Below are 26793 nucleotides of genomic sequence, written 5' to 3'. Positions count from 1 at the left end.
GAACATTTGTGCTAGTGTGAGATTCAATGACTGCACCTAACTTGCAATCATCTGCAAAATTAGTCAGCCAGAGACCACTGACATTGGCATTGACTTCTGAGCAGTAAATGCCAAAAAGGAGCAGTGCTGCAGAAACAAAGGGAGACACTCCTTACATTCAGACAAAACCGCAGTCACAAATAAAATTACAAAATCAAGTTTCATGGGTGCCAGACAGAATATCTGCATACCTCTCAACTGTCCAAATTTTCACAGATTGTCAATATTTTTGCCCCATAATGTTGGCCTATTCCTCGTAAAAGTTGTGGTTTCTGGCAAATCACTGATGACTGAAGTCACTAAATAATGACAAGCATTTGAGTTTCAGACTTCATATTCTTCATAAAATGTATGCTAACATGAATCCTGTTATTCTAGAAACTTTCTAAGTTTATAAGAGCAATATATAAAATCTATCCTTATTTTTGGGCCTTTGTTCCTCATTATTTTAGGGTTTGTCCACATTTTTTGCGCTAAGAGGTTGAGGGGTATGAATACCTGGTGACTTCCAACAAAAGAAAATGTTAGCATAAGGGCATGTCTCTCGCATATCCGAGTACAAAGATGTAAGTGAACAAAATGTACTAGGAACACAGTCAAAAAGTTTGCTGATGGAATCCAAATAAGGGTCAGAGTCTGAAAATGAAGTAAATAGTTTATTTTGCCATAACAGCCAAAATAAAAATACTCGTGACACATGTTTTCTAAGTGTTTTTATTCACGTGTCACAAGTACTTTTTTTTGGTTGTTGTGTCAAAATAAACAGTCTCTCACATATGGCAGACCTAAACAATTATCTTGAGTGACAGTCTATGTAAAATCAAGGTCAGATTTATAATGGAGCTTATTACAAATGACACATGGGACCTACTTCTGTTACATCAGTGACAGTACAGATTTGTTAAAAGAGAGATCCTGCCTTCTGAATTTTGTGGCATTCTTTTAAAGGTTAACAGCAGTACCTATAGTTAAGGATGAGTTCCTATCATGTAGCTGAACTTTTACAAGTTCGAACCACATATGGTCGAGACCATAAGTTCAAATGTGTAAAAGTTCGAGCATTTCAATGGAAATCTCCATAAGTGGAGGTTTCCATTATGTTCAATGGGGTGCAATCTTAGAGTTGGTATATTTAAGTAGCAGAGGGGGTGTTGGGGGTGCAGGGAGGCTTGCCCCCTGCTTAAAACAGTTTATTTTGTTTTCAATTTTTTTTTTTTTTTTTTTTATTCATAGTTGAAGTTTTGTAACTTTGAACATATTGGTTCGAACATTATGTGTTCAAAGTTATAAGATTTTGACTATGTGATACAGATCCACCCGTTAAGGACTAATAGTACGTATTACTTATCCTGGACTTGCTGCAATTTTCAACATTATTCCACATAAGAAACTAACTGACAAATTAAAAGTAATTAATGTCAACTAATATGCAGTTCAATGTATAAAACACTGGTTAAGCAAGTGGTTACCGTTCTTCCTCAACAAATGCTTCCAGCTGCATCCCACTGTGATCTGTTTTGAGACTACTTCTTTCTGGATTAATCTTTTGAGATATAAAAACTGAACACGGAGTACAGATATAAAAAAAAATACACTGACCGTTACAAACAGGGTAAAGTAATTATTTTAATAAAAGGAAAATTTTCCAAGGTAGTCTACAAAGAATATAAACCTGCTGCAAATGTAACAATCTCATCTTTAATGTCAATATATATAGTGTCATAAGGCTTGACACAAAGGACAGGGTTAGACATTCTAAACTGTGATTACATTTTGTTTCTACAAGTTAGTAAGAGGTAACTTTTGCCTAGTCTATTAGGAGATGTCCAATCCAGTTCTATATGAATGCCTATGGTCTGGAATGCAAGTTTAAGGGATGTACTACTAAAATAAACATCATCCAAAGAAAAAAGTGACAAATGCATATACTGCATCATCAAGGTTTCTGGAATGAAATTACAGTCAGAAGAAGATGATCATGAACTTCCTTCAAAAATAATCTTGATGTATATAATTTACATGAAATTGGTGAATAGGAGCTAAATTCAACCTATGTATTGTCAACCCACATTAGTTGACAGTTGTGTGATAACGAACAATCTCCATGGAAGGGGAATATGTGATCTCGGAGTCTGTGTATATATTTATTGGGGAGGTAGCAGCCTCCCACATAGGTGGTATGGTGATGGAAGGGCTTGCCACCCAGCAAAACCACTTTACAATTTAACATGTTTTGAGGAGTAACCCTGGTGCATGCTCAGGTAGATGTCGGCATTCACATTTCACCATTATCGGGTCAATGTTAGATATGTCAACATAACATTGATTTGATGAATGCTACGAGATCTACAGTACGCATATGGGTAGCCAAAAATATCAGGGACAAATAAGTTTCTTGAAGGCAAGTAGGTCATAGGGTTAAAAACTGAACCTATGAACTTATGAGTCAAGGAACTCACTGCAGTGCTTTGTGCCTACTTACATCTGTCAAGCTGTTTTTTGAATTTAAAAGACAAATGGCATTACCATAGTCTATCTGAGAAATTATCAAGGCCTTCACAGGCACTAGTTCATCTTCTGGTTGAATAAAGTGCTTAACATGGGTGATATATCTCAACTGGGGAAAGCATGACCAGATAACAGCTGAAACTTGGTCCAGAAGTAATAGTCAATCATTTAGATTCCCACTGACATTTTGCACCTTATAGGTTCATCGGTACTTACTAGGCTATTTATCCTTGACAGTCATAAGAAGCCTAGCCTTACATTCGCATAACAGTTTTTAGCCATTGCATTTTGCACACAGATAATCTACAAATGGACCAAACAGGGATATTTTGTGACATTTACAGGTGTTCCCATACATGAGGGACAGGGGTGCTAAACTGGGGGTGAATCTGCAGTTATCCAGTGGTTCATCCAAATTACATTTGAATAGAGTGAAAGAAATATTTTGGTTTACGTGGAGTGGAAGATGATACAAACCTATCCCTCCAACATGTTCTATATATTTTGCAAAACAAACTGAGACCTTGAGAGGACATTTATAATGCAATCAGTCATGTGAATGTGAAACAAATTGGACAGAATAGGGTCTGTTGAATGTCTATCAGACTATCAGAGGTAGAGGTCACCTCTCAGTAGACTATATCATACTCAAAAGACAAACAAACTTTGACATGGTCAACATAGTTTTTGCAAGTTGTGTTTTTTTTTTTGTTTTTTGTTTTTTTTTTTTAGTGAGAAAGTGTCGTGGTCATTCTGTTTGTGACAAGTATTTGGACAGATGCATACCGAAAGAGCACAGTGGACTGATTACATCTCTGAAGCTAGACACAATACCTTATATATATATATATATATATATATATATATATATATATGTATGGACATGTAGTGACCAAAAGATAGTTCAGTGTGGATATGACCTCCCAGATCCCTAACTACAGGATCAACTTTCAGAACATGGAATGACATGGATCCCAAAGTTGGAGTCTCAAGAATGGAATCAGAATGCATAAACACATGACTTTCTATGGGAAGGGAAGAAAGAGTGGCAACTTTCTAGGATACTCAGATCAAAAACAGAATACTTGAGACTGACCTATTAGTCCTCAAGAAGGACTGAACAATTTTAATGCTGTCAAACCAAGAATATCTAGGCAGACATTAGTGGGCTAGTTGGAAGAGGTCCAATCCACAAGTTGTGAGTTGCAGACTAGGAAGCAAATGCAAGAACTTAGTAAAACTAACACTGAACACATCCTAGGTCCAAATCCAATGAATCATGGTTATGAATAAATGCAAGCCCTCTGGGTACTTACAAGTTTTCTTTCAAGTAATGGGGTCCACCTAATTAAAACGTTATTTAGCAGCTAATTAAGAATAATGTAAAATCAAAGCCTTCTATGTGATCATGCAAGCCAGAATGCAAAGTCTGCTGACCACACCTAGGCAGCTGCTAGCCAGTAAGCTCTCCCTAGTTAGGCAGCATTGCTTTGTTATGGGAGATTTCATACTGGTATCGAAAGCAACATTGTTAAGCAGCATGCTTTGTTATAGGAGCTTTCATACTGGTATCGAAAACATCATCATTAAGCAGCATGCTTTTTTATGGGAGATTTCATGCTGGTATCTAAAACAACATTGTTACGCAGCATGCTTTGTTACAGATTTCATACTGCCGCTTTATGCACAGAATGAACCTCAGTATCACATGACCACTTTCTCACCTGTACAGGAACAGGATATATACATTCAAGGATGAACAGATCAAGATTCACAATCAAATAATTACTATATCTGATTACCAGAACACTGTAGTCCAAGAGAAGATGATCTAGGACAGATGTTAGTGCCTATGGTATTTCACAAGTTTCTAAACTTGACCAGTTCACCATCAGGCAAGATTAGATAGGGGTACCCTCAAGACTAAACCAGAGCAAGTGATGGTCAGACCATAAAAATCATTCTATCCTCAGGCAAAAGGTAAACAGCCTAAGATATAAGTTCTTGTCCATTACGTGGCCATGCTTATGAGTGGCAGTGGTAATTCCATAAGACAGAGAGAAACAAGTACTAGAGATATCCATCACGACATCTACAAAATCTTTAGAAAAAACAGGGGACTCACTGTTGACACACATATTGAAGCCACTCAGCATTAACCAATTTTGATGAATCAGCACCAAGTTGTTTAGAGTGTGTTAGATAAACATCCTGCACTACATGTTGGACAATAAAAGAGAAGGAACCTCATTTGTGTCCCCATGGCATTCTTAACTAGAGTGGTGAATACACACAGGATAAGGACTGGGTTCATCTTACTTTTAAAATGCAACACTTTCCCCTCCCTTGAGACTGTTATATCAAGTGTGTGCTGAAGTGCCACAGTTACTAATGAAACCAAGTGAAACCCTAAGATAGAAATGACCCATGCCTTGGTCAAAATCGTGTTAGTTCACTGTCACATATCAATAAGCAATGATGCCAGTCTTTTTTGTGGACAGACCTCATATTAAAATACAGCACCCTGTAGGGGACCAGTGATCCACAATTTCCATTTACTGGCCTATGATCCACTTCAGGCTCCATGACTATCTCATTCAGGTACAAGCTATGTTGATCATCTCAGTGCATTTTTACCCGGGGTGGCTATTGTAAATCTAAACCTAAATCACAGCCCATCCTCAATCTGTCAACATTGAGATGACTATTGGCTTGTGTCACCCCCTGCTTGTTGATGTAGAAGACCCAATCAGTGGAAAAGTCTGTAAATCTTTTACGGAATCGGACAAGACACAAGTAGAAATTGTATCAGTCATAGATGAACCCCCACATCCAAATCCCTGGAAAAGGTAACAGTCCAGATTATTCAGCTATTTATAATCATGCAACCTGTGAGGGGGTAATATCTTTCTCTGGCAGAGACTACAGCCATAACTGGGCATGCAGGTCCACATAAAATAAACTTATGTTGGTTTACACTGACCATATGCCACTTCTGCAGTCTTTTGGGGAAAAAACATTGCAGCATAGAAATATTAACAGTATTATATGACCCTGTGAAGAAAGAAGAGAGGACATTCTCTGGCACAGGCTACAGTCCCAAACTATGTGCAGTTCTAAGTAATAAAATGAAATCATGGTATTTTATAAAATTCAAGTAAAAGAAAGGATTTAATGCCACAGAAATAAAAAACAAAAAAACAAACAAACACGCTGCTTCCATTACGCGTTGCAGACTTATAAACTGTCCTGTATGTTTGTAAACATGCATACAATATATAGCTACATGCAATTTTGGGACACTGGCATTAGGTCAGATCATCTTTTGACTGAACGTTTGCCATGTGTGAGGGATTTAACTGACTGCATTTTTATTAAATGCATAAGATTTTGCAGATGAGTGTGAGTTACAGCACCAGGTGTACGAGTCTGTGGGAGACAAGGTGTGAGTAACTGTGCATGGGTTACGGTTAGGGAAAAGGCTAGGTAAAGATATAGATTTTAGAAGTGTTTAAGGGTTAGGGCAAGGGGTACATTAGGGTAAAGACGTGATGCGTGTGTTTATTGTTGTATGCATTTTGTGTCATAGACCTCTTGTCTAGAGCTAATGTTACAGGAAGCGTTTTTCCTAAGGTAAGGTGGAGGGGCTAGGGTTAACATATATTACAAAGGTGGGAAAGACCCCCTTCCCACACAGCTAATACGAACTAAACCTAACCATGCACCCTAACCCTAACCCTATACTTTACTTTAGATAAAAATGTTCCCATAACACTACCACTATACAGACAAATTATGTTTGACATTTGTGGTAGATCACAAGAGGAAAGTATTCATCTGTTCTGTTTCAGTATTTTCGTTGTTTAATATTTTCTTGTTCGATGTACCAAGGTCAAACATGTGCAATTTGATCATTCAGGATTTTGACCAAGAGTCATAGAACCATGTACATATCAAAGCTGAAAATATGACCATTGATAAGAAAAAAAGACCTGCAAAACAAGTCCAGAGCAGTGCTGCAGAGTGACGTGTTACTGTTGATCCTCACCTGCATATGCATTGGCCTGGTCTAAAAGCTCAGTGCAGGTATGCACATCGGCAAATGCACGGATTCCTAAACAGTTGGTTGGATCCAGCTGGCACTGCAGAAAATTGCAACATGCTTGACGGACATCCATTAACTGTAAGAGACTGGCTGCTGGCAATAGGACCTAAAGTAACAGAAATTTGTAAAATATTAGGATTTGTTTACTGTGTTTAATAAACATATTAAAAATGCATCACAGTGCAAGTCAAATCTCAAAACAAAACAATTACTTATCATGAAAATTTAATTTTAATGAATACCATTCTGACAGTTAATGTTTTTGGCATCAAGACTTTTGCCATCAAGAAGTGCACAGAATAACTGGTTAATTTGAACTCTGTTGCGAAACAATTTGACTAATTGTTACAAATGTTATTCACTACACAATTGTGGTCTTTACAAGGACCAAATAAATACAAAACCAGATGCTATCACTCCATTAAAATATTTCCATCCATTCAATTGATATAAATGCTTTATCCATTTCAGGTGGTGGCGATGGCAGCGAAGTTCCAGAGCCTGCCCCATCAGGTAGTGAGCACAAGACAAGAACCATCTGGCTGCACACTGAGTAACAGCATAACTTCAACTCTCTCAGTGTAAAAACAGAAACTCAGAAGAGAGAGAGAGTAAATTTGTATTTTTGGATAAATTTCAATAACTGGCTAATTAAGTGTATTACCTGGATGCCAGCAAAAAAGAAATTCAGAAAAACTAAAAGAAAATCAATCACAAAAGGTGAGGAAAAAACATTGACTGGGAAGAATTCTGCAGCTGTTCAGCAAAAAGCAGTGCATGTTCCAGCTTTGGTGCAAGACATGATTTCCAGTAATCTAGAAAAAATAAGTCAAATGTACTTGGAGCTGATTAAAATAAATGTAACACTGTAGGACTATAAAAACTCAAATAACAAAATGCTGGAAAAAATGGAATCAGCTTTAAACAGATATTCAGATGAGGTGATAAAACACAAAACTCAGAGGTCAAAATGAAGAAAAGGCTGGCTGAATATGAGACTGCACAAGATGAAATGCTTAAAAAAAATAATAGAATTAGAGGACAGAACACATAGGAAAAACCTGAGATTTTCTGCTGTACCAGGGAAGCTAGAAGGAACAGACTGTATTAATTTTATGAAAGCACAAATAAGCAACTGGACTGGTATTCCACAGCAGGCATTATTAATTAGAAAGGCGCATTGTATGTATGCTCCAAACCTGGCCATGAGAAAGCAACCTAGACCTTTAATAGTAAAGATGTAATCCTACCTGCAGGAGCAGATTCTGACAAAACTCTGGCAGAAGGACAAAGTACTAAAAGTGGGATACAGAGTGTTCGTGGAAAACGGTTACTCACTAAACACTAGGCAGAAGAGGAGTGCATTTATTCCACTAATTAGGTTATGGCAAGAAGCAGGGGTGAGATTCAAACTGCTGTACACCGCTATCTTCAGAATATTCTTTCCTGGAGGGACAAAATCATTTTTTGATGCAAAATGTGCTAAGGAGGAAATATCAAAGTGTGTCCACCAAACTTGAGCTGTGAAACAGAAGGAGATTCTGCTTCTTCTTGTTCTGGTAATAAAGACCACAGAGAGACTGTGCCAGTGAAACCTTTTCTTTTAAGCATTTTCCATTGAAACACTGGAAATAAAAAAAGCACAAGAGTTGACTAGAAATACCAAGAGTGTATTGCAAATTAAACAGACACTCGATTTGGGAGATGGAGATAAACAGGAATAAAACCAGCAACTTGGAAATTGACAAATAAAAATAGAAAGCATAATATTTGTGAAACATGACAGCACAAAAAAAACTGAAAATACTGGACTTTGACTTTGTTACACTTGTAGCGGACTCTAATGCATATACCCTACTTCAAGTCATTAATGTTTAGAAGAACACTTAGCAAAGGTGAAGAGGATGGAGAGTTATCTGTAAGTAAAACAAAACTGTGTTCTTAACAGTACTATTTTAGGTTCATAGGTTCGTACTAGGCTATCTGCCCTAAGGCATTTATAAGCCTAGCCAGAGTGTATGTGGCTTACACCACCCCTTAGGATGAGAATACTATGCCCTTATAGGGTTTAGTTTACTATGCTTCTGTCTAGTAGTGACACAGAGAAGACCCCCGGGGTAAATCTATGATCTCCCATCCACTCGTCGAGATTTCTCTTGAATAGAGTCAGTGAGGGGCTCTGCCTAACATGGACTGGGATTCTGTTCCAGAGTGTAGGGAGCCTCTGGGTTATGAATCTGTCCCTCCAGCATGTCCTATTTATTTCTGTGTTGAGGTTTAAGTCACTTGTTCTCGTGGCTCTGATGGATTTGGATTTTCTGAGGTGGAGCATGTCCATTAATTCAGGATTGGACATGGCCTTGTACGTCAGGCACAGATCACCTCTGAGTAGGCAGTATGCGACTGAATAGAGCTGGAGTTTTTCAGTCGGGCAGCATATGACATATGTTTAAGACCCTTTATCCTCTTGGTGAGGAACTTTTGGGGTCTTTCCAACTGCTGCAGGTGTCGGGTGAGATACATCCCAAATGGGGCATTGTACTCAATCATTGGCCTGATAAGAGAAGAGTACAGGGGCACAATGACCTCTCTTGATCTAGATGTGAAACCCTTCATGATAAGGTGGGCAATATAGAAGGTCTTCCTAACCTCTTTGGCAATGTGAGTGTCAAATGAGAGGTTACTGTCAACCTGGGTCCCTAGGTCCCTGATTACCTCTTCCATACTTAATGGATTACCGCCTATGTGGTAATTTGTCGGTACCTTGTTTTTCCCAAAGGGTATGACTATACATTTTTTGGCATTCAGCTTAAGGCCATGGCTCTGGTACCAATTATCCATTTCTATGAGACCTCTCTGAAGGATATTTGTGTCCGCTGGAGTATCAATTATGGCGCCCAGTTTGCAGTCATCTGCGAACTTTGTTAGCCACAATCCTCCTATGTTTGCCTGTACCTCAAAAAATAAATGCCGAACAAGAGGGGTCCCAGGACTGAGCCCTGTGGGACACTGCTTGTGACTGGCTTAGAGTCTGACATAGCTCCAGCAACTCTGACCCTGTGGGTTCTGTCCTTGAGCCAGTTTGCAACCCATCTTGTGACATATGGGTTTACATTTAAGCTGGTGAGTTTGTCTATGATACCCGAGTGGGGTATTGTGTCAAAGGCTTTTGCAAGGTCAAGGTAGGCTGTGTGAACTGCCTTACCCTCATCAATGGCCTTAGTGACCGTTTCAAAAAAGTTGACCAAGTTCAAAAGGCAGGATCTGCCCTTGACAAAGCCAAATTGGGTAGAATCCAATGTCTGTAAGTCCTCAATGTCTTTGTTTATGAGTTCCATAATGATCCTCTCCATAGCTTTGCAGACCAGGCTCGTCAAGCTTATGGGGAGGTAATTTCCAGCATCCGTAGAAGCACCGCCTTTGTGAAGTGGGACCACTGTTGCCGTACGCCACTCTTTGGGTACGTATCCTGTAGTAAGGCTAAGATTAAACAGCAGCCTTATGTGTGGGTTTAGTTCCTCTTGGAGTTCATGTAGCACACAGCCCGGGACACCATCCGGTCCCATTGATGCTGTGTTTTTAGCTTTAGAGAGGGCGGCTCTCACCTGGGCATCTGAGATGTTAGGGAGGCTACACTCTGCTGGGATAGTTATTTCTCCTTTTGGGGGGGGGAGGAGAAATTTGCACTGAACCTGTCTGCCAGAATGTTGGCAATGTCAGTGGGTTCAGTGTATTTTGTGTCATTTTGGACTAACTCTGAGCATATCTGGGAGTTTCCACCCAGGTTTCTAACATAGCTAAAGAAGGCCTTGTGATTGTCTTTTGTGTCTTTTGCGATTTTTCTCTCAAAGTTGGCTTTGGATGATTTTATGAGTGATCGTAGTTTTTTGCTAGTACTGATCAGAGACGCCTTCCCTTTTAGGGATTTTGCTCTGTCATGTAGTAGCTTCCTCCTCCTGTTGTAAAGTTTGTTTATGGCTGGGGTCCAGCAGACCGGGCGCCTGCCTTTGGGGGAATGGGTCTTGGTTTTATTTGGGATTGCATGATCCATGCATTCTTGAAGGTGCCCATAGAAGGCATTTACAAATGATTCAGCAGTGTGGGTTGTGGTTTCCACTGGTCCAGGGGCCTTGAAGGATACCACTTCAGTCTTAAGAAGTGTGAAGTTTGCTTTTGAGAAGTTCTTCACTGTGGTCTTTTGTGCATGGGGTGGAGGTGGGATGTGGATTTCCAGTGAGATTAATTTATGGTCTGATCTTACCAAAGAGGGATATACTTCCGGTGTGGAGCATTTTGTCCCCATGTTTGTGATGATCAGCTAGGTTCCTAGAATTCATAAACTCAAATGCAATGGAACAACTAGTCACCATTCCCACAAGAGGAGACAATATACTAGACTTGATCATCACAAACATGGGGACAAAATGCTCCACACCGGAAGTATATCCCTCTTTGGTAAGATCAGACCATAAATTAATCTCACTGGAAATCCACATCCCGCCCCCACCCCCTGCACTGTACTGCATGATCAAATCTGCATAATGCTATAATTATTTTTCAGTTATTTCCAAATGTAATGGGGATACAAGTGTTTTTTCCCTTCTTTTCTCTTTCTTCTTGTTCAGTTTTAGGAAATGTAGGCACTGCAATGTAAAAAAAAAAAAAAATTATGTGCTTTTTCTCATTCTTGCACAGAGGAATGACCTTGGCTTGATCTAGTAACACATTTTAAGAGACAGCAAATAAATAAAAAAAGAACACTGAATATAATAATGCTTAGGCTAAGTAAATAAATTCTTACAGAAGCGAGTATGTATCTGCTTCTCATGTCTCCATGGAGACAATCTGATAAAGAGCAATAACACAGAATACTTCTTTTGTTCAATGGCTAAGAGAGAATGTTTTCTGAAAGCATTCAAATGTTTACCAGTCTGCAGCAGCAATAAAGATAAGACAAAACCAAATAGCACTTAGAAGAATGGGCTGTGCAATGCATCTTAGCATGGACAACCTGCTTTCTAGGTTAACCCAAGTCTGTTCGTGTAACTGTCAGCTTGGGACAACTGTTCCTATTAGGAGAATAAAACTTCAATATTTGAAGATGTACATAGTTTTGTGTATTAGTATTAAGATAACAGGTTTTAGGGGTGTATTGGGTGAGTATTTGTTTTTCTGAGGGCTTTGAATAAAACCAAAAGTTTTGCAAGATGTAACATAAGCTCAAACGGATACGACAAGAAACAACTGTGTAAACGAAAAGGCACAACAAACTTTTTAAACCAGAGAAGACAAGTCCCAGATGCAGCAGCTTCCACAATGAGGTTTAATAAATTCAATACAACTATCACTTAAAGCGCTTTTCATCTGCTATCAATGCAGACTTCATCAGAAGTGATAAAATCAAGTTGCTGAAACATTTAAATAGTTGCAGACACTAACTACCACAAGACAATTAAGTATTTAACTATTTAAAGGTACACTATTAAAAAAATGGATACAAATGAAACTAAATACAAAATGCATTACTTATAATTACTTTTAAAAAGACAAATCATATAAACACATAAAAGCAAAATGAATTAACTTAATATATTAAGTAAAAAATATAAAAAAAAATAAAAATAGAGGGATAAGGGCACAAAACACAAAAGAACTTTCAAAAATAAAACAACTCTAAATGATTCTTTTACCTCTGTAAACTCTTCAATTTTAGAACACTAATGATGGAATTGTTTTCATTCAAACCTGGAACATTACTTGCGTCAAGTTTAATTTGCCGTGTAAGTTCTAACTCTTCAAGTTTAAATGCTACAAGCTTTGGCTAAACATATTCACTTGAACTCAGACCATAAGTTCAAATTTTTGGTAATAGACAAAGCTGGGGGGAATAATAGAGGTGACCCTGTAGCATGTTCTTTTGTGTTTTGTGCCCTTATCCCTCTATTTTTATATTTTTTACTTAATATATTAAGTTAATTCGTTTTGCTTTTATGTGTTTATATGATTTGGCTTTTTAAAAGTAATTATAAGTAATGCATTTTGTATTTAGTTTCTTTTGTATCCATTTTTTAATAGTGTACCTTTAAATAGTTAAATACTTAATTGTTTTGTGGTAGTTAGTGTCTGCAACTATTTAAATGTTTCAGCAACTTGATTTTATCACTTCTGATGAAGTCTGCATTGATAGCAGATGAAAAGCGCTTTAAGTGATAGTTGTGCTGAATTTATTAAATCTCAGTGTGGAAGAAACAACTGTATAAAAAGATCAATTTGCCAAACATTAGTGTATGCATGTAACTCAAAAGCTGGAAGTAGATACTTAAAAACTATATATTACACATAAAAGGTGGGAATAATAACTTTTTAAAATGATGACGCTTTCTATACTATCTTAAATGTTAATGGTCTCACAGATAGATACAAAAAGAAACAGAACTACACTTAAAAATATAGAGTGCACATAGTTATGTTACAGGACACACATTTAGAAAGAAATAAACATGTGAATTTGATAAAGAAAGGTTTTCAGGATGGTTATTCAGTGAAATACCTGGGAAAAGGAAAAGAGGCGTACTTATATCAATTGCAAGAAGAGCTCCAATAGTGATAGAAGAGGATACAAAAATGATAACAGTAGATTTGTTGGACTAACGGTCTACTACCATGTATTTATTCCAACCTAAAACTGTATCACACAGCTAAAGAAAATTCTGGGAGATATAATCAGCTTACTTATAGGTGGGGAATGAAATTTGATCTGCAGTAGTGATTGTGTGTCTGGGGGCCCAGAAGGGAAAATGTAACAAAGGAGGGAAGAATTTTGAAGAAATTTATAAAAATATGTGGCATGGAAGCTGTGAATTCAGTAGTAGGAGTTCATAGTGAATTTACATATTATTCCCCTAAATACAAAAACTGGGCTAGCCTTGACAGGACTTGCACTTCACAGGAACATGTGCATTTAATTGAAAGTGCTAATACACATTCAAAGCATTTAAAGATCATGAGCCAATAATAACTAAAATAAAAACGCTGGGTAATGAAATAAAAATGAGACACTGGCACTTTCCCACGTATCTGTTGAAAAGATTAATTTAAGGAATAGGTAGTAGAAATTGTTTGGGAGTTATTAGAGAAGATAGAAATTTCTTCTGAAAATATAGTTAGGGAGTGAGATAAAAATTAAAATAGGTTGGAAATAAAAGACAGAGAGATATGGTTAAGAAGTAGCAAGAATTATTTTTAAAGGACTGACAAATGTTAAATTATTACAGAATAAAGAGAATCTCAAATAACAAGAGGAGGAGCAACTGCGGAATGCTAAACAGAAAATAAGGGATTACCTCGATTATGTGCATGAGTTTAGAAAAACTGCTGTTAAGCAACTGTTTTCTTGACAACTCCAGAGCACAAAAACGTTTAGCACAACTCAGGCAACAGAAAGTAGAAAGGCCTATTGCCAAGCTTAGGAAGCTTAACAAGGAAGATAAGAAATCCTGTAGGGGTACTAGAAATATTTTGGAAATTTTATGCAAGTATGTATATAGCAGAGAAATATGAAAATCAAGAAAATGTACAAATGGAGAAGTTTATGGATGAATTAAATATGCCAAGGCTAGAGGCAGATGAGGCTCGATTACTAATAGGAAGAGAGGAGATAAAAGCGGTGATGTATTACCAACCCACAACAAAGTCCCCAGGAATACATGGGACTCCTGTGGAAGTTTGGAAGCTAGGAAAGAAATAAAATGATAAAAATTTGGAAGGTTTTAACAGCATTTTATGAGGAGGAGAAGCACCAATATCCTGGAAGAAAGCGGTGGTGGCTGTAATACCTAAAGCAGCTAAAGACCCATCAGATCCAGCTTCATACAGGCCCATTTCAATTCTAAGCCATGACTGTAAAGTGTTTATGTCTAATAATGGGTAATAGAATGGCAACGGTGATGACAAAACTGAAGTGGCTTTGTGGAGGAGAGGCAAACATTTGACAACATTAACAGAGCATAGATAATCCAGAGGGAAGCAGAAAGTAAGAAAATACCATTGTTGTTGGCGGGTCTTGATGCAGAGAAAGCATTTCACAGAGTAAGCTGGGAGTTTATGAGCAGGGAAATAGAAGCATTTGCATTCCCTGATAAAATTATAATGTTGATTCAGAGGATATACGAGGGATCGAAGGTGAAAATTAAAGCGGGTGGGTTCCTCTCTGATAATTTCTGCTTGAGCAGAGGAACCAGGCATGGGGTGTGTCCTCCTTCCCCTTTGTTATTGGTATTATATCTAGAATCACTGGCAAAGGAAATAAGAGACTCAGAAAACTCAAGGATATACTTGATATAGTAATCAAGAAAATCTGACACTATTTGCAATTATTATTTTATATCGGATAAAAGCAGAAAAGGACATTTCAATCTTGTGGAACATTTTATATACAGGTTAGGCATATTTTTATCAACCAGAGAAGAAGTTGTGAATAGCAATTAATAAAGGGCTGAAGGATTTTATCTGGGAGGGGAAGATGGCAAAAGTCAAATGGGATAAACTGATTCTTCCAATAGAACAAAGTGGATTGGGATTACCTGACTTGAAGGGGTATTTCAGAGCTACACAGTCAAGGCTGCTATACATAGCACAAACAGTAGCCTATACTTCAAAGTGGAAAGGGATAATGACAAAATGGGGTAGCTCAAGAAACAAGGAGAGACTGGGATTTTGGATGCAGATCCTTAAGGAGAATAAGAATCACACATATTATTATATTCATAAAGTATCAGAAAGTATTCTTAAGAAATAAGCCAACACTGGAATAGAGAAAGGAGATCCTATTGATAGGGATAACTGCAGTAAGGGTACAGACAATAGGCAAGAGGGGGCTGAAATTTACTGGACAAAAGTGGCAAAAGAACCAAGGCATTGGGAGCAAATTAGAGTGGGAAAGGTAATAGAATGGGAAGAGGCTAAGAATTTGGACTGCAGACTAGAGAGTAGATAGATTATAAGTGATTCTCCTTTATTGTCAACGACACTAAGCACTATTTTAACTGTAAATCTACTGGTGTTGTGTACACGCTTACTTGTAGTTGTAATAATGTTTGGTATATTGGACAAACTAAGAGAATGGTTAGAGTTAGAATCTTGGAACACTTGAAGGACATTAGAAATTTGAATTTATCTAGTCCTGTTGCTAAGCATTTCTTTGAAGCTCATGATGGAAAATCAGACAGTTTAAGATTCAGTGTTTTGGGTAAACCCTTCATTCATAGGGGTGACAATGTATCTAATAAATTATTAGAATTGGAGACTAGGATGATTCTGAAATTTAACACTTTAAAACCTTTTGGTTTAAATTTAGAATTGGGTATTTAATGATATTTAAAGTAATTTAAAATAATATATATTACATTAGTTTATTTTGTTGAATATGTTAAGATAATATATTATATTTATATTCACAAACTATATATGAATTTATTTATTGATATGGTGTTTTTTCTGTGTATATATTAGTTTAAACATGTATTTATTCTTATTAAGTGTTCATTTATTTGCTATAGAATGTGTAGTCTCAATGAGATCACTTTAAAAATGTATGAGATTTTCTCCTTCATTGAAATTAAGTATTAATTAAGTATTAAATTGATTAATTGCTTAATTGCTTGAGATATATAAAACTACTGCTGTGTAGCAGTTAGTTGTGATCCTTGAAGGCGAATTGCCGAGGTACCAGATCGTTGACAACAAAGGAGAAGAACTGGAGAAGTATTGGCTGTTTGGTGTGTTGTTTTGCTTTAATTTTTCGTTGTGTTTTGAGTATTTGGGTCCAAGCCGTACTTTTTCCAGTGACTTACTTTTGGACTACCCATTTTTGCGTTGAGACTGCTGAGTTCTGCTTTCATCCATGTCACGTAATGAAAGCTCCGAACGGAGCCCCTTATCTGATGCCCTGCTGTTTTTGGATATGGTGGTGGAGCGTGAGAAAAGGTACACTAGTATTGATCCCTGGAATTTGGGGGGAGATACAGATGCTGATGGTCGTTTTGCTTTGTTAAACAAATTAATGGCCAAGGAAGTTGCACTTTATTTTGACACTAGACTATTGGAAAAATACTTAAGTCTCAATATTACCCCTCGAGGGTTACGCGTAGATAAATTACCAGCTGCGCCTTTCTCTGAGGATGAGTCTGACCTGTTTGAGGAGTGGAAACAAATTTCTCTTTCCTGCACTACGGGTTGGCTTCGTGTATTGATCAAATGCAATAAGAAGTCTCATGAGAAGTTACAAAATGAGATTTCTTTACTGCAGAGTGAACTTGTAGCTGAATTGAACTATAGAGTTCAAATGATCAATATTAATGATAAAATGAACAAACTAGAGGCTGACATCGTACAGAGGAAATGAAATAAACTCATTCGGGACTTAAAAGACTATGAGACCGGTATTATTTTCAGCTGGCAACGTGAATCTGTATGTAATAGATCTAGGGGGAGGAGCTGGACTCTCAGCTCCAAACAAAGAGACTTTTCTGCTTCTTCTTTCTCTTCAACGGAACAAAATGCAGCTGCTAAAAATGTTTCCTTTGCCAGAACTGTTGTCTCCAATCATGTTCCTGATAGGGAAGCTTCGGATGTTTCCAATGAAGCTTCAAACTCCATGAATAATGTGAACTTTCAAAATGACAACTACAATAAGGGGAGAAATGGAAGAAATGGCAGAAAGGGGCGTAATCGCTACAAATGAAGGTTTGACTACAACAGCTTCTAATAGAACTTTTAACAATGTGTCATCGTTGAAATGCATTAATTTATCTAATTTGTGTTTAAGCAATGAAATGTTTAATGTACTATGTAAGGGGAGCAAATTTGTTCCAACGATTTTTCCGTCGTTAGCTGACATCTATTTTGAAGTGAAAACATTTATTCGCAAATTATTACTTAGAGTGTATTTTGAAAAGTTTGTTGATGTCAATGTAAATGGTTCAGATTTAGGTGATGTTCATAGTGAATCATCTAATGACATCGATTTTGATGAAAGTTTAATGAACTTATCAATTTATAACTATGAATGTGATGAATTCAACATCTCTTTTGATGAATGTAATGATGATGGATTAATTTGTCTTAATACCAATACTAATTTAAATGTTAATTATTTGACAGGGTATGGTAAATTAATGATGCCGAAATTTAGAAATGTTAAGAGTAATTTTACACCAGCGATTTCTATACCAGCCATTTCTATTTTCCAAAAAGTGCTTTTTAAAGAAATTGAGATATTCTTCAGGGAATTCTGTAAAGAAAAAAAGCAATTTAATTTAAATAGAGAAGAATGGCAGGCTTTGAAAAATCTTAAGGGATTAAAAAATGAGTACATATTCAAATGTGCTGATAAAGGGGGTAATTGGGTCATTATGGACAAATCAGATTATTGTAGGATGGTTAATAGATTACTCTCTAATTGTGAGGAATATAACAAACTTGAAGGTGATCCCCTAAAATTCTACAATGAGGAGTTGTTATTCTTATTGGAAAGGGGAGAACGGGTAGGGTTCTTCTCGCAAGCTGATGTTAAAAAAAATGCACATCAAAGCCCCCACTACACCAATATTATATGCACTGCCTAAGGTCCATAAGGATTTAGTTGAGCCCCCTGGTAGGCCTATAGTATCTGGGGTAGGCTCTTTTTTGGAAAATGTTAATGTCTTTTTGGACTTTCAGTTAAAAGTTTATCTTAACAGGGTTAGTGCTCATATTTGTAATACTCAAGAATTAATTAATGAAATGTCAAAAATCAGTTGGAATAGTGACTATTATTGGGTGACCATAGATGTCAAGTCTTTATATACGAATATTAACATTAAGTGGGGACTTGAATCAATACTTAATATGTTAGGTGAAGGTCCTAGGACTAATTTTTTGATAAACCTATTAGAATTTTGTTTGACTCACAACTATTTTATGTTCAGCAATGAGTTCTTTCTACAAGTTAAAGGGACTGCAATGGGTGCTGCCTATGCTCCTTCATATGCTGTGATTTATATGGATTCTTTTGAAAAAAAGTTTATTTACCCCACTGATTTTTTTAAATATAGAGTGGTTTTGTACAAACGCTTTATTGACGATTTAATTTTCATATGTAAAGGAGATGTGTTGGAATTTTTTGATTTTTTTGAATCATTGAATAATAATGAGCATCATCTTTCCTTTTCATATGAGGTCAATAGAAATGAAATTAACTTTTTGGATCTGACATTATTTGAACGAGATAGTACTATTGAGTTTAGACCTTTTAGAAAAAGTACGTCCGTTAATATGTTTTTGCACGCTACCAGCATGCATCCTCCACATTTGTTAAAAGCATTGCCTTATGGGGAATTCAAAAGAATCTATCAGCATACCAGCATAGATTATGAATTAGATCAGGAGTTGAATGAGGTTTATTTGAGATTATTGGAGAGAGGGTATGACAAAAAGCAACTTTTAAAGAGTATGGATAATGTTGTGAAAAAGAATAAGAATTTTATATGGTCTGAAATGGAGATTTTACATCCAATGAAAAAGGAAAGAGATGTAGAAAAAATATTTTTTGTGACCAAATTCGCATTTTTTTCTAAGAAACTAACATCTTTGATTAAAAAATGTTGGTATTTGGTCAGTGAGGATGAATCCATAGGTGAGCTTTTTCCTTGTAATATAATTTTTTCATATAAGAAAGGAAAAAATTTAAAGGAATTATTAAACAATAACCTCTCAACTCAAGTAACATCTTATTCCACCAATGTGGGAACTTTCAGATGTGGCTCTTGCAGCCTATGTGATAGAGTGATTAATGTTAGATCTATTAATCAAATAAACCATACCCCCAAGCACTATTTTAACTGTAAATCTACTGGTGTTGTGTACACGCTTAATTGTAGTTGTAATAATGTTTGGTATATTGGACAAACTAAGAGAATGGTTAGAGTTAGAATCTTGGAACACTTGAAGGACATTAGAAATTTGAATTTATCTAGTCCTGTTGCTAAACATTTCTTTGAAGCTCATGATGGAAAATCAGACAGTTTAAGATTCAGTGTTTTGGGTAAACCCTTCATTCATAGGGGTGACAATGTATCTAATAAATTATTAGAATTGGAGACTAGGATGATTCTGAAATTTAACACTTTAAAACCTTTTGGTTTAAATTTAGAATTGGGTATTTAATGATATTTAAAGTAATTTAAAATAATATATATTACATTAGTTTATTTTGTTGAATATGTTAAGATGATATATTATATTTATATTCACAAACTATATATGAATTTATTTATTGATATGGTGTTTTTTCTGTGTATATATGAGTTTAAACATGTATTTATTCTTATTATTTAAGTGTTCATTTATTTGCTATAGAATGTGTAGTCTCAATGAGATCACTTTAAAAATGTATGAGATTTTCTCCTTCATTGAAATTAAGTATTAAATTGATTAATTGCTTAATTGCTTGAGATATATAAAACTACTGCTGTGTAGCAGTTAGTTGTGATCCTTGAAAGCGAATTGCCGAGGTACTAGATCGTTGACAATAAAGGAGAAGAACTGGAGAAGTATTGGCTGTTTGGTATGTTGTTTTGCTTTAATTTTTCGTTGTGTTTTGAGATTATAAGTGATGTCTAATGCTTGCAACTAAAATTTACAGTTACCTATGTCATATGTGATAATTTAATAGCAATGTTTCATGTTTAAAAAAATATATATGACAAGAACCAGCTGCAATGCGACTTCAGCTAATCACAGTGGGAGTACAGTCACACTCTTACACATTGGGTCACTAATCAAACCCTGATCACTTGGACTGCAATCAAGGCTTTATCCCTGTACACTACAGAGGCGGTACAAAAAAAGTCTTTCAGCAGAGCAGATAAGTGATACAAAAAATATATACTATACATAACATACACACACAGATATATATATATATATATACATATATATATATATATATATACATATATATATATATATATATATATATATATATACACACACACACACACACACACACACACACACACACGCATATGGAACAGATCAACTTTCACACAGATAAGAATGACTACGAGGAGCTCAACAAGGAAATGAAGGAAGATAGACGTGCATTACTTTGTACTACGTTGCAGTGCTGTGTTTAATTTAACAGACAATTGATACCTGAACATCTACAGTTACTGAATAAAGGGCTAAAAGAGTGAAGATGTCACTCAAGATGATGTCACTAGTTACACTTCACAATTTAAAAAGAAGAGTCTTTTTAATCCAGTTTTAAATAGCACCTTACATACTGAGTGTTTGCGAACATGACATAAGGGAGCTTTTAACACTACCACGTGACAACAGACGGTTTAACATGACTCCACAGGAAAGACGAGCACTAACTGATTTTGAACATGACTGGAAATTACACATAATGAAAGCAGATAAGGGCAAAGGGTTAGTGCTAATGGAACATAACTTGTCCACACAAAAAATTGAAAAATGCTAGATGAGAATCGGTTTTACAAAGAAGTCCCCTTGGATTACATTTATTCCCATTTTGCCAACATTTACCATTTAATGAAAAACTTAGAAACTAACCACCATATTTTTCTGGAAGAATACCAATGCCTTTTAATTACAAATTCTAATCTAGGCAAACTTTTTGGTATTCCAAAAATTCACATAAATGACACTGACCCACTGTTCAGACTTATCTCTTATAAACGCACTAAAGCTGAAAGAATTTCTGAATATATTGATGGAGTTTTGAACCCACTAGTGCAGTCTACTCGGTTTTATATTAAAGACTATTGGGGTTTCCTGGAAGAACCTTACAAATCTAGGATTGATTTCTCCAAATGCACCCTGGTTATGATGGATATTGTCACTCTATACACTAACATACTCCATCAAGAAGGATTGAAAACCTTGGAGTTTTTTCTTCTGAAGTATGGAGGGTTCACGAAGGGCAGAGTTAACACACTGATTAGTCTAACAGTAGCAGTTTTGAAAAACAACTTTTTGTATTTTAATAAAAAGATACACCAACAGGTCAAAGGTAAAGCAATGGGGTCTAAAATGGCCCAGGCATTCGTTAACCTGGTGTAAGCACATGGGAGTTGGAGACTCTGATTTTTCTTCCTGGCGTCTGCAGTAATCACCTCTACAAGCGTTTTATCGACTATTTTTTTTTGTATGGGAAGGTTCTAAAACTGATCTGGACATTTTTACTGATGAGATTTCCAACAGCATTTCCTATCTGGACTTTGTAGTTTCAGGCTGCGGATCAGAAGTGTCTTTCTTAGACAACATCTTATCAGTGAATAAAAATTCGGGCACACTCAGTTCCAACGTGTTTAGAAAAAACACCTACAGAAACAACTTCCTAGACTTTAATAGTCAACAACCTTTTTTTGTTAAGAAAAATGTAGTTAAGGGACAGTTTATCAGACTTTCCAGAATTATTAGTGATGATGAGATTTTTTTGTATAGAATGTGAGTTTCTGTCTCAAATGTTCTTTAAGACATTGCACAAGACAGCTTGTAGAAGACATTTACAGTGAAGTGGCCTTAGAAAGACACAATAAACACAAACATATCCTGTTTATATGGGTATGAAAACAAACATAAAATACACCACAGTGGGCAAAATACTGATAGAAACTGCAGCTTCCCTTTACCCATCTGCAGGTACATGTCAGCCATTAGGAATGTTATCTGCAAGAACTGGAATATTACTAAAGCGCACAATTCTTTGAGCAACACTTTAGGGACAGAGCCTGTGTTTACATATAAAAAACTCACCACTTTGAAAGCTGCCTTTGAAAATAATGATCTGCATTATTTACTAAGCCAAACAAGTAAAGGAATTGATTGTGGCATGTTTAATTGCGGCAAATGCATAGTGTGCTCTGTAATGTACATAGGGATTGTATATAAATTTGTACACTGCAATTTTCTTGTCTCTTTTAAAAGGTATTTTATTGCCATTCCACCATGGTAGTTCATGCAGCAGTCTGTAACACCTGTCCTGCATCTACATTGGGAAAACAATTAGAAGGCTTTCTGATCAAGTCAAGGAGCACTTGGCTGCCATTAGGAAGAAAGACGATACTAAAGCGTTGAGACAGCACAGTATTAGATGTTGTGACTTCAATGGTTTTAAATTTCTAGCTTTAGAACAAATTGATCAGTTTTTTGGTGATTTTGACACTTTTCTGCAGCTACACAAACAGGCGAATCTGCTGAATACACACCAAAATCTATGAAACCAGGATCCAAACAGCAACTGGCAGCCACTTGGTCAGTAAATTGCACTTTTCTGCAGCTAAAAGGACTTCATTAGCAATTGGTTTTAAATGCAGAGATGGCTCTGGGGCTAAATGAGTACTTGAATCCCAAATGTGCATTGCATCAGTTTGTATGAGCCAATATAAACACACCCCACTCTTTTTGATTGGCTACTGTATTTACATCTGTTTGTTTCTAGACTGCTGATTGGCTAATTTCTTTTTGGATATATTCCTATTGGGTATTGAGGTTGTCAACCATTTTTAAACAGTGTGCACTTGTTATATTACTTACTTCACAGTTTTACTTTACTGCATTAGTTCTGATGAAGTTCTGACAATGTTACAGAATGAAAGCGGTTAACAGTTTCGCCTCAGTATCATTTTTCTTTTTTCTCTTTTAAAAGAAATGAACTCATTTTTGTATAGAAGTTCTCTTCTTCATATTTAACATATGGACATATATATTTTATACATGGGCTTACCTAAATTAAATCACTGCACACCTCAGACCACCTTTCATAGAAAAAAAAAAAGATCAGTACTCACTCTGCAGACACTGCAACATGTGTCCTTCCACATATAAAAAGACAGCATAGACTGAAATTATCAACCTGCACTTCCCCACATCCTGTGCTACTTATATACCAACACCGAATTGTCATCACAGTGGGGAATAGGGCACAATCCCAATCCTCACAGCTAAGTCAACAAAACAAACTCAATTTAACAGAAGTCGATCAGAAGGAGCCATAATATTATACGAGTGCGTGTGTGTGTGTGTGTGTGTGTATAGGTATGTGTCCCTGTCAAGTCGCTGAAAAACAATATCCTAAAAGAGAAGCAAAGCATATGCTGAACTGTACCTCAGCAGTAATTTTAGTACATACATGGAATAACCAAGACCTGATTCAGTACAACAGTGCCTCACCTTTAATTTTAAATTATATTCTTACTTCACTATCATTTCGTCTTTTCTCTCAGAGTTGATACCGGTCAACATTTTAATCATACAACATTTTCAGTCATTTTAAGCCTTTTCTAAAACAAGCTTTAATATCCACAGGACAACTAGCCTCTGACCTATACTACCTCACATGTGGCAATGTACACATTTTGGTAATACAGTTAAATGTTATCACCCTGGGCTAAGCTACAAAGTATTTCCGTGTTTCTTAACGTCAGAAGTAAAAAATAGCCCATGTTCACGTTTACACAATTCTTGGCTATCAAAATCCAAACACCATGTACCAAAACTATTGTCATGTCACAAGGTCTCATTACCTAAACCACATATGCAAACAAATTAATCAAAATTACTGTAGAACCCACATATGGAGTAATCATACCATTTTCTGGATTCTTTGTATGCCATCTAGAGCCATTTCATTTTCAAATACCTGAGCATTTGGAAAAACAAAATAAAAAATTAAATGCATAAGCAGCTCCCAAACACAAAAACTGGTAAGTAATGCATGTCACAGCATTTCCCAAAGCTGCATTTATCAGAAACTAAATGCACTCACTGAAGCTGAAACAGGAAAACAGAAACAAATTAGTAGTTGTACAACTCTGCCTTCAGATATTTAAGTGCAGACACCATTTCTGTTAGTGACTTCACATCATATACTCCTTACTCAATGCCATGTGAACATAGCAAAATCAAGTCTCACAATCAAAGTTTTCCCAAGAGGCAACAATTAAACCTAGAAAGTAATTAACCTACAAACATTTACTGTAGTTATATGCGGACCTCATTTACCCTTTTGTCCCAGTGAAGTACTCTGAAAACAAGAACAAACATGAAGGCAGTGAGGTTAATTACTGTTTCTGCACAATTAGACATCCTTTACAAAGAAACCACCTTCTTCCCTTAAACAGACCAGTGTGGTGTTAAACATGCTGCTGAAACCATGCAACCTCAACAAAATTAGATTGCTTAATGGCTTCTACAAAACCAGCAATTACACTTCAAAATTAAAGCTACAAAGGAAATTTATACAACCTCAAAAAAACAAGTGTCTCATGTTTTGTTGCTATTATACGTACACATGCACAAAGTAATTATACACATATACACACACACACATTATACTATTAACCCAGGTGCAACATTTTTTCTTCAGGTGCTACTGCTATGTGCTTGCTCACCCATAATGTGGTATATGGTTCCAGTGCAATATTATTACTTGAACTTTGCTGCTAGATGTGTGTTTTTAGTATCTTAACAAGTGTATGTTTCTAGGAATATATGTAGCTATAATCACCTCACAGAAAGAGGTTCTCCCATTCGATTCTCAGCTGGAGTGCCTTTTGGGTGGAGTCTATATGTCCTCCCCATGGTCGAGTGACATTTATAAGCATGCAGGTAGGTGCATGGGCGAATGGGTGTACCTTCTTTGAAAGTTGGGCATCAGGCTGGCAATTTGGCACCATAAAAATCCACTGCCAATCATGAGCGGATGGATGATCAGTTGTGGCGACCCCTAACCGGGAAAAGCTGAAAGAAGAAGAAGAATACTTAAGTGTAGAGTTGATTTATAAGATGGAGGTAATTTTAAATTATGCTTTTCTATGTATGCGATTTCTTTTTTTGTCCATCCCATGATGAGCTGATTGCATGGAATCTCATTTAATCTACACTTGTGTAGATCTACACACACATGTATATATGTGTATATATATATATGTATATATGTGTGTGTATATATATATATATATATATATATATATATGTATATACATATATATATATATATATATATATATATATATATGTATACACACATATATATATATATATATATATATATATATATGTATACACATACACACACACACAACACATACACACTTGCTCTTTGTTTAGCATCCTCTTTTTTATTTTCCATATAAGAGGACTCCATTATGTCTCTGTCCAGTTGAGCTTCCAGCTAACAAATGGGATTTGTTTGCAAATTTTATTTTTTTATTTCTGATTAATACATACACACACACACACACACACACACACACACACACACCATAAACTGCAGAAAGCCTTCAGGTTAGTGCTGCTTGTTGATCATATAAAACAGACCGTTTCTTAGTATTCTACCTCATATTTGTCAAAGGAAACATTTTTTTTTTCATGTGGAGAGTCTAAACTGGAAAATTTGTCAGCAACGCTGGTACCACCTCAAGTAACTGTTTGAGAAATAACCCTACAGGCAAACTTTGAGAAACAGACAGAGGATCCATCAAACATGTGATGGACAGGATAAGGTGGGGCTAGTGAATGCCAAATAACACATGATCCATGACAAGCTTGCATAACAGGTGAGGGGCTGACTATACTAGGGTTGTAGATGGAGGTATCACAAAGTTTCTTGGCCTAGACACCAGCTAAGTGAACAGTAGGCTGTTATGCGTCAGAGTATCACATGGAACACAAATGGAGTGAGACAAGTCCAATCTTTTAATCCATCTAGTTTTTTTTGAAAAAAACTAAAATAACTGACCATCACTAAAAGGAAAATATGAACTGTCAGTAATATGTAATATACATATAATCAAAGTAAGGGATAATAAAAAAGAACATAGGTTCATAGGTGTGTACTAGGCTAATGGCCCTGGGGCCTTTACAAGCCTAGCTATAGGATTACCCTGGCATAGTGCCACCCGACCTTAGTTCCCAGAGGCTCTGTTGAGTAGAGCCCACTGGAGTTATCCCCAGGGTGAATTTTCTGGTTCCCATCCACTCATCAAGATTTTTCTTGAAGAGGGTCAGCGAGGTGCTCTGCTTGACACGTATGGGAAGTCTGTTCCATAGCATGGGCAGTCTCTGGGTTATGA

The 26793-nt window shown here is 36.3% G+C and overlaps 1 protein-coding gene across 3 annotated transcripts in view; it reads right to left on the bottom strand.

The window, feature by feature from the left end:
• KLHL3 (kelch like family member 3) overlaps window positions 1–26793 on the bottom strand; it is a 940384-nt gene that overhangs the window by 491288 nt on the left and 422303 nt on the right. For all 3 annotated transcript variants that reach the window (XM_044068978.1, XM_044068980.1, XM_044068979.1), the window contains one exon: window positions 6596–6758. In XM_044068978.1, the coding sequence (XP_043924913.1) occupies window positions 6596–6758 (163 nt within the window). The remainder of the gene's footprint in view (window positions 1–6595; window positions 6759–26793) is intronic.

The sequence above is a fragment of the Protopterus annectens genome, chromosome 4.part0 (assembly GCF_019279795.1).
Source record: "Protopterus annectens isolate FY-2018-M chromosome 4.part0, PAN1.0, whole genome shotgun sequence".
NCBI classification, from domain to species: domain Eukaryota; kingdom Metazoa; phylum Chordata; order Ceratodontiformes; family Protopteridae; genus Protopterus; species Protopterus annectens.
This window is presented reverse-complemented; position numbering and strand designations above follow the sequence as displayed.